This window comes from Strongylocentrotus purpuratus, unplaced genomic scaffold (genome assembly GCF_000002235.5).
Source record: "Strongylocentrotus purpuratus isolate Spur 01 unplaced genomic scaffold, Spur_5.0 spur5_scaffold_16, whole genome shotgun sequence".
Taxonomy (NCBI): Eukaryota; Metazoa; Echinodermata; class Echinoidea; order Camarodonta; family Strongylocentrotidae; genus Strongylocentrotus; species Strongylocentrotus purpuratus.
The window spans coordinates 23807173-23822195 of NW_022145601.1; the positions used below are offsets into that span (position 1 = coordinate 23807173).

General features: G+C 37.1%; 1 protein-coding gene across 1 annotated transcript; it reads left to right on the plus strand.

The window, feature by feature from the left end:
* The first annotated feature begins 2108 nt into the window (after positions 1 to 2108).
* LOC105442105 lies at positions 2109 to 14172 on the plus strand. Its single transcript, XM_030987088.1, has 9 exons — positions 2109 to 2579; positions 4183 to 4335; positions 5932 to 6095; positions 7142 to 7272; positions 8281 to 8374; positions 9289 to 9630; positions 10212 to 10386; positions 11900 to 12033; positions 12894 to 14172. The coding sequence occupies exons 1-9, from the start codon at positions 2486 to 2488 to the stop codon at positions 13215 to 13217; spliced, it is 1611 nt and encodes a 536-aa protein (XP_030842948.1). The 5' UTR covers positions 2109 to 2485; the 3' UTR covers positions 13218 to 14172.
* Positions 14173 to 15023: the final 851 nt, after the last annotated feature.

The following is a 15023-nucleotide window of genomic DNA, read 5'->3' on the forward strand; positions in this document are numbered from 1 at the left end:
ATGAAATGGCATGTTGGTAGTATTTGGCCATAAAATAATTGGAAAAGGCTTTAACAGTTTAATCTTAGAATTGTTCTTCCTCTTCCATTTAGATTAAATAATTAGATTTATCTATCGTCCAAGAGCGAGGAGGCACTGGGGCTTAATTAGAATCAAGGCTTAAAAACATTATCCGCCAATCTAGATTTTTTTGTATCTGCCACTGGAACAAACACCTATTTCCTAAAGACATGGAGTAGCGTTGTAAGGATGTCTTACCATTATGTGCCTGGAGCCAGAACAAAAATAATCTGAACACTTTTATTCCTGGTTTGATTTACATCATGAGCAAGCGTGTAAGCAGTCTGTTATGAAGGTTGATCTGCCACCGAACACGCGTTTGCCAAGTGCCTTTGCCACCGGATTGTCGTTGCACGGGTCCATCTGTAGTAGGTCAATGGTGTATGCATGGTGGGGTTATGGTCTTACTTTGTGAACCCATGGACAATGGTGAACCGTTGCGTTGACTAAATCTGAGGGAGCGGAAACATTATGGACAGTGACGTGTCTGTTTTTTTTAGACACTCCTTCTCGATCTCGCCCTCTTTCTCTCTTTCTCTCTCTCTCTCTCTCTCTCTTTGTCTGTAACTCTCTCCTCTCTAACCCACACACCCTCTATCTTGTTGCATTTAATTTGTAATTGTTTTCCCCCTATTAGATGACTAAGGTTGACTTTTGATTGATTGATTGATTTTATTCGCCAAGCCTTCAACACACAATAACAGTGGCGTACGCAGGATTTTTTTCAAGGGGGGGGGGGGGGGGGGGGGGGGGATAAAATTGGGCCCAAAATTTCGCAACCACTCAGCTTTATTATTTTGCTCCCGAAAATTTGAAAGTCGCTCAGTGGGGGGGGGGGGGGGGGGGGGGGGTAAGCGGACACTTTTTTTTTTGGGTGTCCAAAAAAAAAATCGCAACGACTCAGCCAGTCGCTGAATAAGCGGGGGGGGGGGGGGGGTTGAAGAGGACACTTTTTTGTTTTGGTCTCGTAATTTGAACATTTTGTTCCGTTGGGGGGCGGGGGTAAGGTCACCTTTTTTAGGTCAGCCATTGGCATACATTTTTTTTTTTTTTTTTTAAATTAAAAAGATTAAAAAAAAGGGGGGGGGGGTTCACAAAAAGCATACACAAAACATACACATAAAAAAATTAAAGGGGGGGGGGTTTAACCCCAACCCCCCTGCGTACGCGCCTGTACAATAATATAAGTGAAAAACATATCACAATAAAGTCAGCTTGAGCAGGATAACCCCAGAAAGGCCGAGAACTTATTTCCAGTGGGGTCCCCGACATACATGTACAAAATACATAAAATCCATGACTAAAATTTAAACAAGTAGTCATGACCTCTCTGTAGAATGGGGACATGGTTATGCCTGTACAGCGATCATAATATACTACGCCGTGAGAGCCTCCAGTCACAGAGAGTTGAAATTATAATTTCCCTGAGGTGTCTGGCAAAGTGTTTTGTGAGGGACGCAGAAGAAAATAGGTACTATGCTTTTCATCGAAGAGAATCCATAATTTTTATTGTACCTCGAAAATAGTTCATGGTATATTTGATTTATAACGGCCCTTTAAAATTTTTAAAAGCTGAAAAGAACCCCCCCCCCAAAAAAAAAAAAAAAATAAATAAATAAATAAAAAAATAAAAAAATAAAAAATAAATAAATCACAATACTGTCTGAAGCCGCATAAGTGTCAAGTGCTGGTAAGTCTACTCTAATTCATAGCACACAATTCTGGGAAATAATCCCAGCAGTAAAATACCACATAAGAAGATTACCCCTTTTGAGTGAGCGCAAAGATGATTATCCCTAATCATCATTATTAGATGTCGTCGAAGTAGTTGTTGGAGTTTGGATAAGGAGGTAATGTGGATAATAAAGGTATAAATTGCCCCAGGTTTATAACGGTTATAGGTGGTAAGTGTAATAGTGTATAGTTCAGTTATCCGTCGACAAAGAGGCATATATCTCATAATAATAGTGAAGATAAGAAGTTATGTCGTGTATGAAGTAAACACAATTTTTTTTAATATTAAAAAAAAAAACAAAGAGAATAATCATACACTGCAAAAACCAGGGTGTTAAATATTCAACACCAGCATGGAATAGAAAAATATCAACACCCTTGGTGTTCATTTCATGTCCGATTGGCGAAAAATAACACCAACGGTGTGAAAATATTCAATTACAGGCTGATGGTGTCATATTTGGTGTTATAAAATCGCACATGCGCATAAGCTAGAGAATTCGACGAAAATCATTGGACGAAAGTTGTCATATGATCCGATATGCGCCTCTGCAGCTGCGCGCGCACAGCTAGACGAGAGCATGTGGCTAGAGAATTTCACTGGCACTGACTTGAAGTCTTGATTCTGGAGTAGTAATTCTTCAAATTAGGCCTAGATTCTAGATGTGAAGTGATCGAAGTGCATGCAACCATGCCATTAAGCGTCAGGGTCTGTTCAGCGGATCGAAGTATTAGAAAATACCTGCCTATAGATCCAGAAGACACAGTAGGATTCTTTGAACTCAGTAAGTGTACATGGTTCTTGTTTGTTATAAACTTTTATAGATCTAGCCTATAGTATTACGTGTTCGTCAGCTGGCGCTAGCCGCGCCTGTCGTTGGGTAGCCCAGGCCTAGAGGTCTAGGCCTACTACTATGCTTTGGCTGTCCGGCCGGGTTGGGTATCCGGTCAGCATGATGCCATTTAATATTTTATGGATTTCTGAAAAATTATCATTGATAAATACTCCAAAGGGCAAACATTCATGATAGATCTAGGTCTATATATTGTTATTTAATACATATTTGTTTCAAAATGTAAAGGAAAAATCAGTAGATCTAACGTTAGACCTAGTCTAGGGCCTAATCCTGGGTTTTTGCAAAAATATCAGGTCTAGGCTAGATCTAGATCTAGATCTAGAAGTCTAGACTAGATCTAGACTCTAGATTTCTAGGCCTAACAGTTAGATCTAGAGTTCTAACGTTAGATCTGCATTGACATTAGGCCTAGATATCTAGATCTAGATAGATCTAACGTTAGATCTAGACTAGATCTACCCCATTCATGTAATAAAAAAAATGCAAAAATAATAAACATGGAAATTCAATCTCTAGATCTAGATCTAGATCTAGACTATTTGTAGCGCACACAACAGTCCAAACTCCACCCCCGGTTGAGCTTGATGTCCCATTTAACAGTTTTAGGGTGTATTATAAAATGGCTCTAGATCTAGCCTAGTATTTTAAGCATCGTGATTGGTCAATACGCGTCACATGGCATTGACAAATTTTTGATGCAAGCACGATTTTGCAGAAATGAGTGCAGAAAAAGCGCAGTAAAAAGTTATATTGCACGGTGCGTACGCGTGACCATGGGGATCCAGTGCGCGCGCGTACGCGTAGTACTAGTACGCTCCCTCGAGTGCATTGTAGGCTATAGGCTACGCGTAGCTAATATTGTACGCTCCAAGATCCACCATGATCCCCAGCGCAGCGTACGCGTTAGCTCTAGCTAGAGCGGGGTATTATTAGAAAGCAAATTTTTGTTTTACTTTTGCCTTGGATTTAGACCCGTTTTGACTTTTGGATTTTATAATGAAGCCAGGAATTTCAGCTGTCTGATGTAGACTCGTCTCTAGACACCCTATGCATTTTATTTTTAATCAAACAATGAATCCTGTAGACTTTTTGGTAAGCCTGCAAGGTCTTAGACCCTCATTTTATTTCTAGAACCAACATAACTCTAGATCTAGATCGAACTCTCGTATACTTAAGATCTAAACTTTTGTTTGTTGCTGTTTGTGTCGCTATTTTATAAAACAAATAACGCACTTGACCCTGTTGTGCGAAACGTAAATGCAGTGTTCGCTCGGTTTCTTCAGATGGTTCGCACTGTCAACTCGCCGCAAGCGGCTTGTTGCACAGAGCGGCACCAATATAAAGAAACCTCGCGCGTACTGCATTCACCGCTATTGCACTCTGGGACGTGCGTTATTTGTATACTATAGCACAGTTGGGCTTGTAGCAGCAGTTTTTGCAGCATTCGTTTATTATGACTGAGCCATCAATCTGTAAGAAACTGAAAAGTGCACTGTGATATTTATTCTCATTTATTTAATCTCTCCTACAGTCAGAAGAAAATTCCACATAAGGGATGGGGAAGATCTCGTACTTGTGGATGAACAAGAAGGGTTTGGTATAGACGATGACGTACTAGGAGATGTGGTGACCAGCAATCCCACAGTCAGCCTCATGGTGCTAAAAGAAGATGAAGAATGGTCTGGTAAGTTTTGGATAAAGTGCATTATAATACAAAATTGCAAATCCCTGCTAAATGTGATATCATCAGTAGCGGATTCAGGATTTTAAAATAGAGTTAGAGGGGTGCAAAGAGCATATTAAAAATAAAGAGGGGGCGCAGATCACAATTTAACCTTAGTAATGTGTATGTTCACGAGGTAATTCTCAAAATATAGAGGGGGCACATGCCGGGTGCGCCCCCTGCTGGATCCGCCACTGATCATTGTATGTGCATGCATGTTAAAATGAGTCAGCGTTCGTCTGGTAGCAGGTACAGTGTAGGCTTGTATGCTGTATAGAGTCTAGGGAATTAACATTTTGCTTTTCATAAGCAATAAATGAATGTGCAGTTCAAATTACAGGCACAGGTCTCAAAACTTGGTGGAGGAAAAAAAAACCTACCCTTTTTTGATGACGTAACCTTGCCACAAGAGCCGTGATTTGTGGGCGGTCAATGATCTAAATTCGAAGTCTAAAGATTATAAAAATTACAGATTCTTACAAATTGAATTTTTTAACAATGCAAACTTGCATTTAAAAAAAAAATGTCTTTAATTTAAATTGTGACCCCACCGAACAAATTTGAGGAGGGGACTGTGAAACGGGCGCCATACTTGTGTGTTTCTGTGCGTGTCTGTGTATGATCTTTGACCTTTTGCTTCAAAATCCTACAAAAGGCCACTCCTATGCCATTTCTCATCTGATTTTGATTCTGTTTGCTTTGTGTGATAGCACGAGGTGAGGGCTATTGGACCCATAGAAACCAATAAGTTTAATGGTTTCAATAGGGAAAGGGAAATAAAGGACCCATAGAAACCAGCAGAAAGGTTATATTGCTCCAATAGAAATCCAACACATACTTCTGTTGGTCCATTAGAAATCCATCAGAAAATTTTTGCTGATCCAATAATAGGAATCCAACAATTTCTTTCTGTTAGTCTTATACTTATAGAAAACCATCATGAAAGAATTCTGTTGGATTATATTGGACAGACCTATTGGTTTCATTGGGAACAGTCCAATGGAAAAGTAATTGAACATTTCTAAATGCTAGTATTATAATTCACTTAGACATGAATGAATGCATCAATTAACAAATTGTCCATTAAAAAATGCTCAAGTATTATAAAATTAACAAATGTGTCAGACCAATATAACTTAGCTGGTTTCTGATGGTTTTAGACTAATAGAAATTTATATGCAGTTGGACCTCCCTTATCCAGTCTCCTTTATCCAGATCACTTGAGAATTTGCCTATTTTACTCAAATAATTAGCGGAACCAACAAAGATTTCAAGCATACTCGTAATATCGCAAACTATTTGGGTTACTTATATACATTATTCCCAACATTGTTATTACACATTCAATTCAATTTTTCATGATCAGAAACATGCATTCATTCAAACTCGGCAACTGCATGTTTTGAATATAGGATTCCCTTATGCATGTTAGTGCTGATCCCAAGTGTGGGGATAAAGGAGGCCCAACTGTATTCAATTCTACCAAAGTTTAAGATGCCAGTATTCATTGTTTTTTAACAGTGCTCATGGCTTTATATCTTTTTTTCTTTATTAAAGGTTCAGATGTACATAGCATCACAAGTGCAGACACTATCAAGGTGGATACCAGCTCCTCTTCCCTGAGTAGCTCAGAATCTGATTCAAGTTTTTGCTCCAGTAGAAAGAGGCCACGATTAAATGCCCTCAGTGAATCAGGTGCAATCACTGACAACTCTTGTGAGGTAAGGTTAAGAAAAAATTGTTTGCTTCATTTCAATCTCAGCTATCATAATCAACATAATATAAGGGACTCATCACCTATACGGATTTCATATTATTTAAAATTGAAAATGATATTGGGAGAAAAAAAATACATCTAGTGTAGTTAGAACTAACATTGTAAATTAATATTTCCTGTAGTAAGGTTTTTGTAATGGTATAGGTTAACATTAGGCAACTAATTTGATTTCTTTTTTGGTACATCTAAGCTGACGACTCCTGTAAGATATTGGCCATCTTTTTTGCTTCGTCATCTGTCATAAGTTTTCCATAAACTTTTACAGTTTCATTTTCTTCCAATGGGTGGTATGATTTCAAACAAATGATATTATGTCTAGAGGTTTAAATTGAATTGCCAAATTTTATGAAATGTTTTAGAAATGGGAAAGAGAAATGAGGTAAATAATCATCGAATAATACATCTCATGATCTGGTTCCATATAGACCTCTGAGGGTATCAAGGAAAAGGACTAATATCAAAATTAAAAAGTTGAAGATGAGATGCATCGATTGTTACATAACCTTTATTGTAGTGTTCATGATGATCCCAAACATAGAATAGTTTCCTGCTGTATTGTTTGTGGATATGAAAGTAATGAACACTGTTCAGGGCACTTTAGACGGTCTCCCCATGGCATTGGGCTTGCATGTCTATATTAAGTAGAAGGAACTCGCATTACAATAAACACAAATTTACCTGTAGCCTCATGTGTCCCCTCGTGTGTGTGTATGTGCGTGTGTGCATATGTGTGTTTGGGGTGTTTGTGGGAGTGTGTATTTAACAATATTTAAACTATTTCAAGCTCTATAAATAAATATATTATTATTTAGAATTTATGATTATTGGCCATATATCAATTTTAATATCATAATGTACCTATATAAATTCATAGTCATTCATAAAATTTCGTGCCCTTAGAAAGGTCAGTATGAATTAAAGTGCCTGAAAGTGCATTATAAACTCAATATGTTTATTTATGACTTAATGGGATGATTTACCTGTTTGCAGTTTGTACAAGAAATTTTGCGGCACAGAGGTGATGCCATTCTCCGAGAGTATGAATTGACTGGAGCACTTCAAGATAAAACTAGACGGCAGATGATTAACCTTTTGGTAGCCCACATGCAAGAACACTATGGGTAAGTGCCAGCAAATTTTCTTTTATGATTGTGTAAATGCACATAATAATTATCAGGTACTACCAATTATGTGAAAAGAAACTGAGGTAACATGGTCAACTTTAAAGGAATTTGTTGTCTCTTCAAAATCATTTTTCAAAATATTCATTTTTTATGCCTCCGCCACCGTCAGGTGGTGCCGGAGGCATTATGTTTTCGGGGTTGTCCGTCCGTCCTTCCGTCCGTGCGTCCGTGTGTCCGTCCGTGCGTCCGTCCGTCGGAAACTTGTTACCACGATAACTTCAGAACTACTGGACGGATTTTTACCAAACTTGACACAAGTATTTATATACATGTGAGGATGAACTGATTAGATTTGGGGTTTAGGGGGTCAAAGGGCAAAGGTCACAGGGCCAAACAAAAATTGTAAAAAATTACCCGAAAAAAAGCTCGATATTGCTATAACTTCAGACAAATTGAACTAATTTCTTTCAAACCTAGCTCAATTATGTATTAGCATGGGAGGAAGAAGATTTTGGGTTCACGGGGTCAAAGTTCATAGTGCCCAAAATTTGTAAAATCACCCAAAATGTTTCGGATTTCCAATGGCATGGAACAAGCAATAATATCTTTCTGATCGCATGATGGCAGAGGCTTAAATTTTGACCGTGCGTGGTCGAAGATTCATCTAGTTTTAAATGTGATTTGCACATGATGGTTATCAGGTATTACCAGTCTTGTGAGTGACATTTTTGGGTCATTACGTTAAAATAGATTAATGCCGTAGATGTTAGCGGCCTCATCGTCATGAGGCCTCACTTTATAAATGTATTATGAACTAACCATGTGATATTTTGAGATTTTAAAGTAATAAAAAAATACTAAACTATAGCAAATTATATGATGCAGACGAGACCACTAGGGGTATGCTACTTGTTATCAACATACTAAGTTCTGTTTTAATAGAGCCAGTCATGAGTCCATATGACTGTAATTCTCATACAGGAGATGTGCTTTCTTATTTCACAGCAAACATCCAAAAGCAGCTATGAAAACCAAATATGCCATGGGGATAGTGAATCTGTTTCCAAGACTCAAGGATCCGTTTACTAGCACAGGTCATGTAAGTATTATAATCTGGGCCCATATTCAAATAAATACTTTGACTAAGTAAGTTTTTTTACTAAGTATTTTGGCTAAGGTATTTACTTATTTTGTATTCATTTCAGTTCTTAGCATTTTACTTTAGTAAGTCAAAATTTAAGTAAAATACTTATTGAGAGGCATTGTGACATCACGATTTTGTGACCAAATGATGCGCAATCAACACATTGCACCAAAAATGCGCTACTTCATAATTCTCCGCAGCTGAGAGTGACTGCGCACATACATGTAAGCCTTCATCTACCAGTTAAATTTGTAAATGCTTTGGCTTAAGTCTCCTCTAGAGGTGTCTTAAATTTAAAGTAAAATACTTAGCCAAATTTATGAATTGAATACCAAAATCTGCAAAGTATTTTATCCGAGCAAAAATCTAAGAAAAAATATTTATTTTTCTGACTGAAGTATTTAATTGAATATGGGCCCTGCATGGTCCTCTCTGATAAGAAGGTATTGCATTCCATTAATCAAAAGAAAACTTATGATACTCTGATAAGATAAAAATACCCTCAAAATCTCTCTAAATTATATTCTGAGAAGAATTTTTTTTTTAAATTTTATCTTGTGTAGGTCACACTCCACCATCTTTGGCACAATATCCAATAAGAAATGTATGATACCATTCTACTCTCCTTCACAACCACTCAAAACTCTTTTTTTCTTGAAGTGGGGCAGAGTGATGGCTGCTTCCTTGTATCAAAGTCAAGATGCTTGCATTATATGACACTAATGCTACTTTGCTAAAATTTCTTTGAAAACTACAATTTCTCATCACATCATTTTGTGCATCATTTCAAGGTTAATATTATCAACAAAAAGCTTATACATACATTTTCAACCACGCGGTCAAAGATTCATCTCGTTCTTTCACTTTAGGAAGCTTATTTTGATGCAAGAAGTAACACGGGATTCCTGGCTGCTAGAATAAAAAATGTTAACCGCACAACAGAGGAGAAGACATCCAACCCATTACCCAAGCCATCAAGCAGAGATGGTGGTCCTGGGAAGGTCCGAGAAGGTGACCAAGAATCTGCTCCAGGCTGCACCTATGATGAAGACCTCAACTGGTTACGACACTGTCCAACATTAGAACGTGATTCTACCCTGGTTGTTGAAAAGATGAAATCCACTTTTCCTGTTAGACAGCATATGGTCAGGGACGGACGCTCCGCATCGGATATTTTGGAACAGTTTCCTTTTGAAACTGTTCCAGGTTTGGTAAGTGTTACAAAAAAATTTACTCCTAATTCTTGATTTAGCCTCTCAGGCCTAAGGCAACAAAATTATGTGTATGGGAATTAAAGCATCAGAATTATTACTTGGCACTGAGGCATCAAATTCATATTTCTCTGTTTTATTATATATGTTTGAGATTTTGAAAATATCAGTCCGAAGATTCTGCCAGTTTTATCCTTCAATCTGTATCTGTATTTACCGCATGTGACTGTCTGTTGGTGAACAATCACCATTACTGGTTGTCATGTACCTTTGGACAGTGAGCATCAACATGAGTGATATCTAGCAAATCTAATCTATTTCAAAGGTCCAGCAAGTTTCATTCATGTATGGATTTTGTGTAGAGAGACCTTCAAAAGTACTTCTTAGTGGTTGCTATTCAGATAAATATTTGAAGAATCCCCTTTTCCTGGATCTGGGGTGTGTATATATGGGGGTCTGAGCTTTGACGGTACCTTATTATATTGCTGATTTAGTCTAACTGGGGTATCTGTACTGTAAAATTATGCATAGTTTATTTTTTCTCTCTTTTCCCCGTTTTCCTTTTACATGTATTCTTGCAGATTGAGGTAGATTTTCGGAAACTTTTTCCTGAAAATCACTCGCGTTTCCTGACCAAATGGCCCGAGTTGAAGCCCAAGGTTGTTACACTTGCAAGACAACTTCTGAAGCAGAAAGGAAACTTGACAGTGATGGAGCTTCTGTCATCTTATGACAGTTCTGATCAAAATAAAGAAGGTATTTTTGCACATTCCCTTGAATGCACCCTCCGATGTCATAAAGGGTGGAATTCTTGATGGTGGTTTATTTGAGACCATGGATAAACCATTGATAGGTTAGTTTAAATTTGAGCATATATGTGCTTCACACAAGCATGTTCATTGGACAAGTTTTAGAATACATGCAAATCTAATCCAATCCATGGTTTTGAACCAAGTTTAGACCTTGGTCTTAAACCACCATTGAGAATTCCACCAAAGAGCTTGCAGTCTCATTAAAAATGTATATTAAGGGACAAGTATGCTGAAATCACAAAAAATGACCCATCCCAATTAAAACAATTCCCCCCCCCCCCCTTTTTTTTGTCAACTCCTCCAACAAATTATATTTATCTGGAAGGCTGGGATACAGTAGGGTTATTGGGCATCTCAAATAATGTGGACTCTTGTTGCAATGAGAATTACAAAAAATTACATTACATGCCCACTTGGCAAAGTTATTTGTAGTTGGAACATGCTCTCCATAATTCTTTTATTATATTAATTATATAATTATGAAGAAGAAATTTATATAATTATGAAGAAAAAAGTTTGTTGCATGGCCCATTGTGGAATCTTTATAAGGATTATCACATTGCCAATCATTACTTTTGAAATAGAATGAGCTTCTGTTTTGAAACAAAGCATCATGTTTATATGTTCACTTTGTTATTTTTCTTCCTCAGATATGATATGCATGGCTTATTATCTTATAATATGAACTTGAATCGACCCCACAGGACCCTGCATTTACATATTAGCAGCTTGCTTGTGTTTACTCTGTCTTTATTTGAAGATAAATGCTTTAGAATTCAGAAAATCATGATATTTTTGTTTTTCTTCATTAGTTAACTTTGAAAAATATGGTGGCCCATAGGGGACATATTTGATAAATTGTTAATTGCAACATTTGATTCCAGTATTGATGCAATTTTTGTGATTTAATCATGAAAAGGATGTCAAATTGGGTAGAAGCATGTTAAATTCAGTAGAACAAGAAAAAAATTGTAAAAAAAAAAACATGAACTTATGCTACTAAAGAGTTTGTTATATATGTGTCAACAGAGAACAATCTAGGTTAGGTGCTTTGCCATGAATGTTGCCTTCTCCCATGCATAAATATCCCGTTTATTATTTTCCTATTGATTTCTTTTTTCCCATCCCCCTTTGTATAAATTCTCATAAGAAAGAAGAAGAAGGCGTTGCTATAAGTGTCAGTAAAATTTCTCCAAGGGTGCCAAGCTGGCATCAATTGGATTTTTGGTTTAGTACCCCTAAACTGCATTAACAGCCACTTGCATGCTTTGGCTATAATATTGATAAGTCCTCGACTATATACTTATTTCTTATAATAGTTTCTTGTTACAGGCTATTTTGATTCAAATTTTAGCAGGTCAGTTTGTAATTATTTTGGTACATTTAACTTCTATTTTTCACCTTGATCAACATGTAAGCCTGTTTAATAATAACCATTTTCATTTTGTAATGCACAGGATGGAATTCCAGCACATCTGCTATCCTCCTCCTCTTGTGCCTATTGCCTCCTGCAAGCCAAGGGAAGTCCAAAGCTGCGTCAGCAAAAGTGTCCATTTCTTCAGCTCTCTCGAGGGTTATTCAATTTCAGAAGGTATTTAGCTTTTCATTACGAAAGAGAACTGTAAATATTAAGTACCGGTAATACCCTGTCACATAAAACACATTCTTGCTGCATTAAAAAAAAAGTTTCAGAAAGCATCGTGATGTGTGTTCAAAGAGAACAATTATATTGGTTTATGATCTCTTACATGAAGAGGCTTAGACTGATTTGGACAGAGAAGGTGCTCGAGAAATTTAGGCCTATTCAAAAACTTCACCCGCCTTGAAATTGGTCGGAGTAAAATAAACTAGAACAGTAGACATCAAGATTTGCAAACAAATACTAGGAACATGTTGTGTATGAAAACATAGTAACAACTTGTGTGATATATCAGGCATGTTGCCTTTGATTTTCACAGCCCTACATGGAGAATCAATAAATGAAAAGGAATATTTCATGCCACAAATTTGCTGCAAGTTAATAATAGTGCAGAAATTGCAGTATCTTTATTTTTCGTACTCCTTTTGTGGAAGTTGAAATGTCTTGACCACATTAGAAAGACCCTTTTTAATCATATACATAAAACAAGCTTTGAAAGTACTTGCATTTTTACCCCTCTACAGGGTAAGAAAAATTGTATTTCATTACAAAAAATATCATCTGATATTTTGATGTTATATCATTTGATGGACCAATTCCAATTCTTTTCTTTGATGTAAATTTGATTTGGTTTTATGTCCTACATTATTGTCCAATAACCCTTTTGTAAAAACACAATTTCCCCCAGTACTACATGTAAGGCTGTCTTTTAAAAATGTTGATCGAAATATGTTGTTCATTGAAATGCGTTGAGTATTGAAATGCGTTGAGTGCTAGTTACATTCTATACAAATAATTTGTTTTCAACACAGACAGGAGGGAGTATTCAAGCATTCCTCGACAACACAAAAGAGACCAAGAGTCAACCGTTCCTTCTGGCAATTGGCAATTCCAAGGCCCGAATCACCAACTACATGATCATTGTGGATCACAAGGCCATTCCATGTTCGGCACGCACGGTCGAAGCAGCAGTAGATTTACTCTTCAAGACCCACTTTGTCTTTGGCCTGCAGTACTGCTTGTCTCTGCGGCAGTTCTGGACTTTTGTCCAGACTGCCATTTTTGAAATCGATATCGGAGTGTCCCGGGAAACACCAAGAGTACGTGAAATTAGATCGAAATTGTTAGCACCATGATTTGCTTCAAATGCCACAAACAGTTTGCAATACCCAAATTGGTTCAACATTTGAGATTGAAACATGGAGTTATTGAAGATGGTAAAGAAGTATTGACCTGTGGGCAGGGAGCTTGTGCGAGAACATTTCATACTTTTCGAGGATTTCGGGGACATTTGCAGACTCACCTTAAAACCGATTTTCCAGATAATAAAGAGCAGTCTAATGAAAATGATAAAGTGAGTGACTTTCCTGAAGAAAGTCTTGAAAGTCTTCAAGAATACAATATTAATAATGATGAGATTGTTGAAGATCAGGATGTATATGAAGATGACATTTTATCTGTAGATACCTTGAACAGGCAGTGTGTAAATGTAATTTCAAAATTTTCAGCAAATAGTGCAAACTCTGGAAAAGTTGTAAATGATGTAGTAGAAACAACCAGTGCGATTGTAGGTGATGTAGTAAAAAGTGCATCGGCAGCCGTTACAGCTGCTTTCTTAAAACATAAGCTGCCTATAGAATCCGAGGCTTATAAGGAGATTCAAACACATTTTGCTATGCTTGAAAAGCCCTTTGAAAATTTGAATTCAGAATATAAGCGGACAAAGTATTGTGAATCAATTGGACTTGTTGAACCACAAGAAATCAAGTTAGGCATCCGATATGATAGTCGTCTCAATAAAAGAACTAAGCAGTATGAACAGATTGCTATTGAAGATACATTTGTTTACGTTCCCATTTTAGATTCTTTGAAGCAGCTTTTAAGCAATAAAGATATATTGCATTTTGCTACTCATGACCATAAGAGCACAGATGGTGTAATGAGAGATTATTGTGATGGTTCACAATTTGAGAAAACCCCTCTTTTCCATGAAGATGAGAATGCCCTCCAAATTCACTGTTTTTATGATGATTTCGAGACTGTGAACCCCATTGGTTCAAAAACAAAAATTCACAAGATAGGTGCTTTATATTTCATTTTGAAAAATCTGCCACCAAAGTATAATTCCAATCTTTCCAATATCAATCTTATAGCTCTATGGTATGCTGAAGATGCCAAGAAATATGGATTTAATGCTATTCTCAAGCACATTGTAAAAGACATTAATATCCTGTCAACAGTTGGCATTGCTCTCCCTAATGGAATTGTGAAGAAGGGGACCATTACTCAAATAAGTGCTGATAATCTTGGTGCTAATTCCCTACTGGGATTTGTAGAGAGCTTTTCTGCTCATTATTACTGTCGATTATGTGTTACAAGTAAGGAAGAGGCACAGAACAAATTCAAAGAGGTTTCAATGGATATGCGCACCAGGCAGACTTATGAGCAACATTTAGAAGAAGCTGAAGCTCAAACTACCCAGTCACATGTGTTTGGAGTGAAACAAAAGACTGTATTGAATGATTGTATTTACTTTCATGTCTTGGCAAACTTTTCACTAGATATAATGCATGATCTTTTGGAAGGCATAGTTCAGTATGAGCTGAAACTTGTTCTAGAGTATTTCATATATGAAAGGCAACCGCCCCTCTTGTCCCAAGATGAACTGAATCAGAGAGTCGCCAGCCATTGCTTAAACCGTACAGATAACAAGAACAAACCATCCTTTATTAAACTTAGGTCAGCTAGGAATGATGTTGGACAGAAGGCTATGCAAGCATGGTGCTTGATTCGAAATCTGCCATTCATAATTGCTCAAGACATTGAAGAAGGAAATGTCTACTGGGAATTGCTACTTAGATTACTAGATTGTATGGACATTATTTTTGCTCCTCAATTGACAGCAGGCTTGATAGCCCAATTGTCTATTCTTACTGAAGAAC

Coding starts and splice junctions, on each gene's coding strand:
- LOC105442105 (XM_030987088.1), top strand. CDS start 2,486: ATGCCATTAAGCGTCAGGGTCTGTTCAGCGGATCGAAGTATTAGAAAA. Junction 6,096..7,141: donor TCACTGACAACTCTTGTGAG/GTAAGGTTAAGA, acceptor ACCTGTTTGCAG/TTTGTACAAGAAATTTTGCG. Junction 7,273..8,280: donor CACATGCAAGAACACTATGG/GTAAGTGCCAGC, acceptor CTTATTTCACAG/CAAACATCCAAAAGCAGCTA.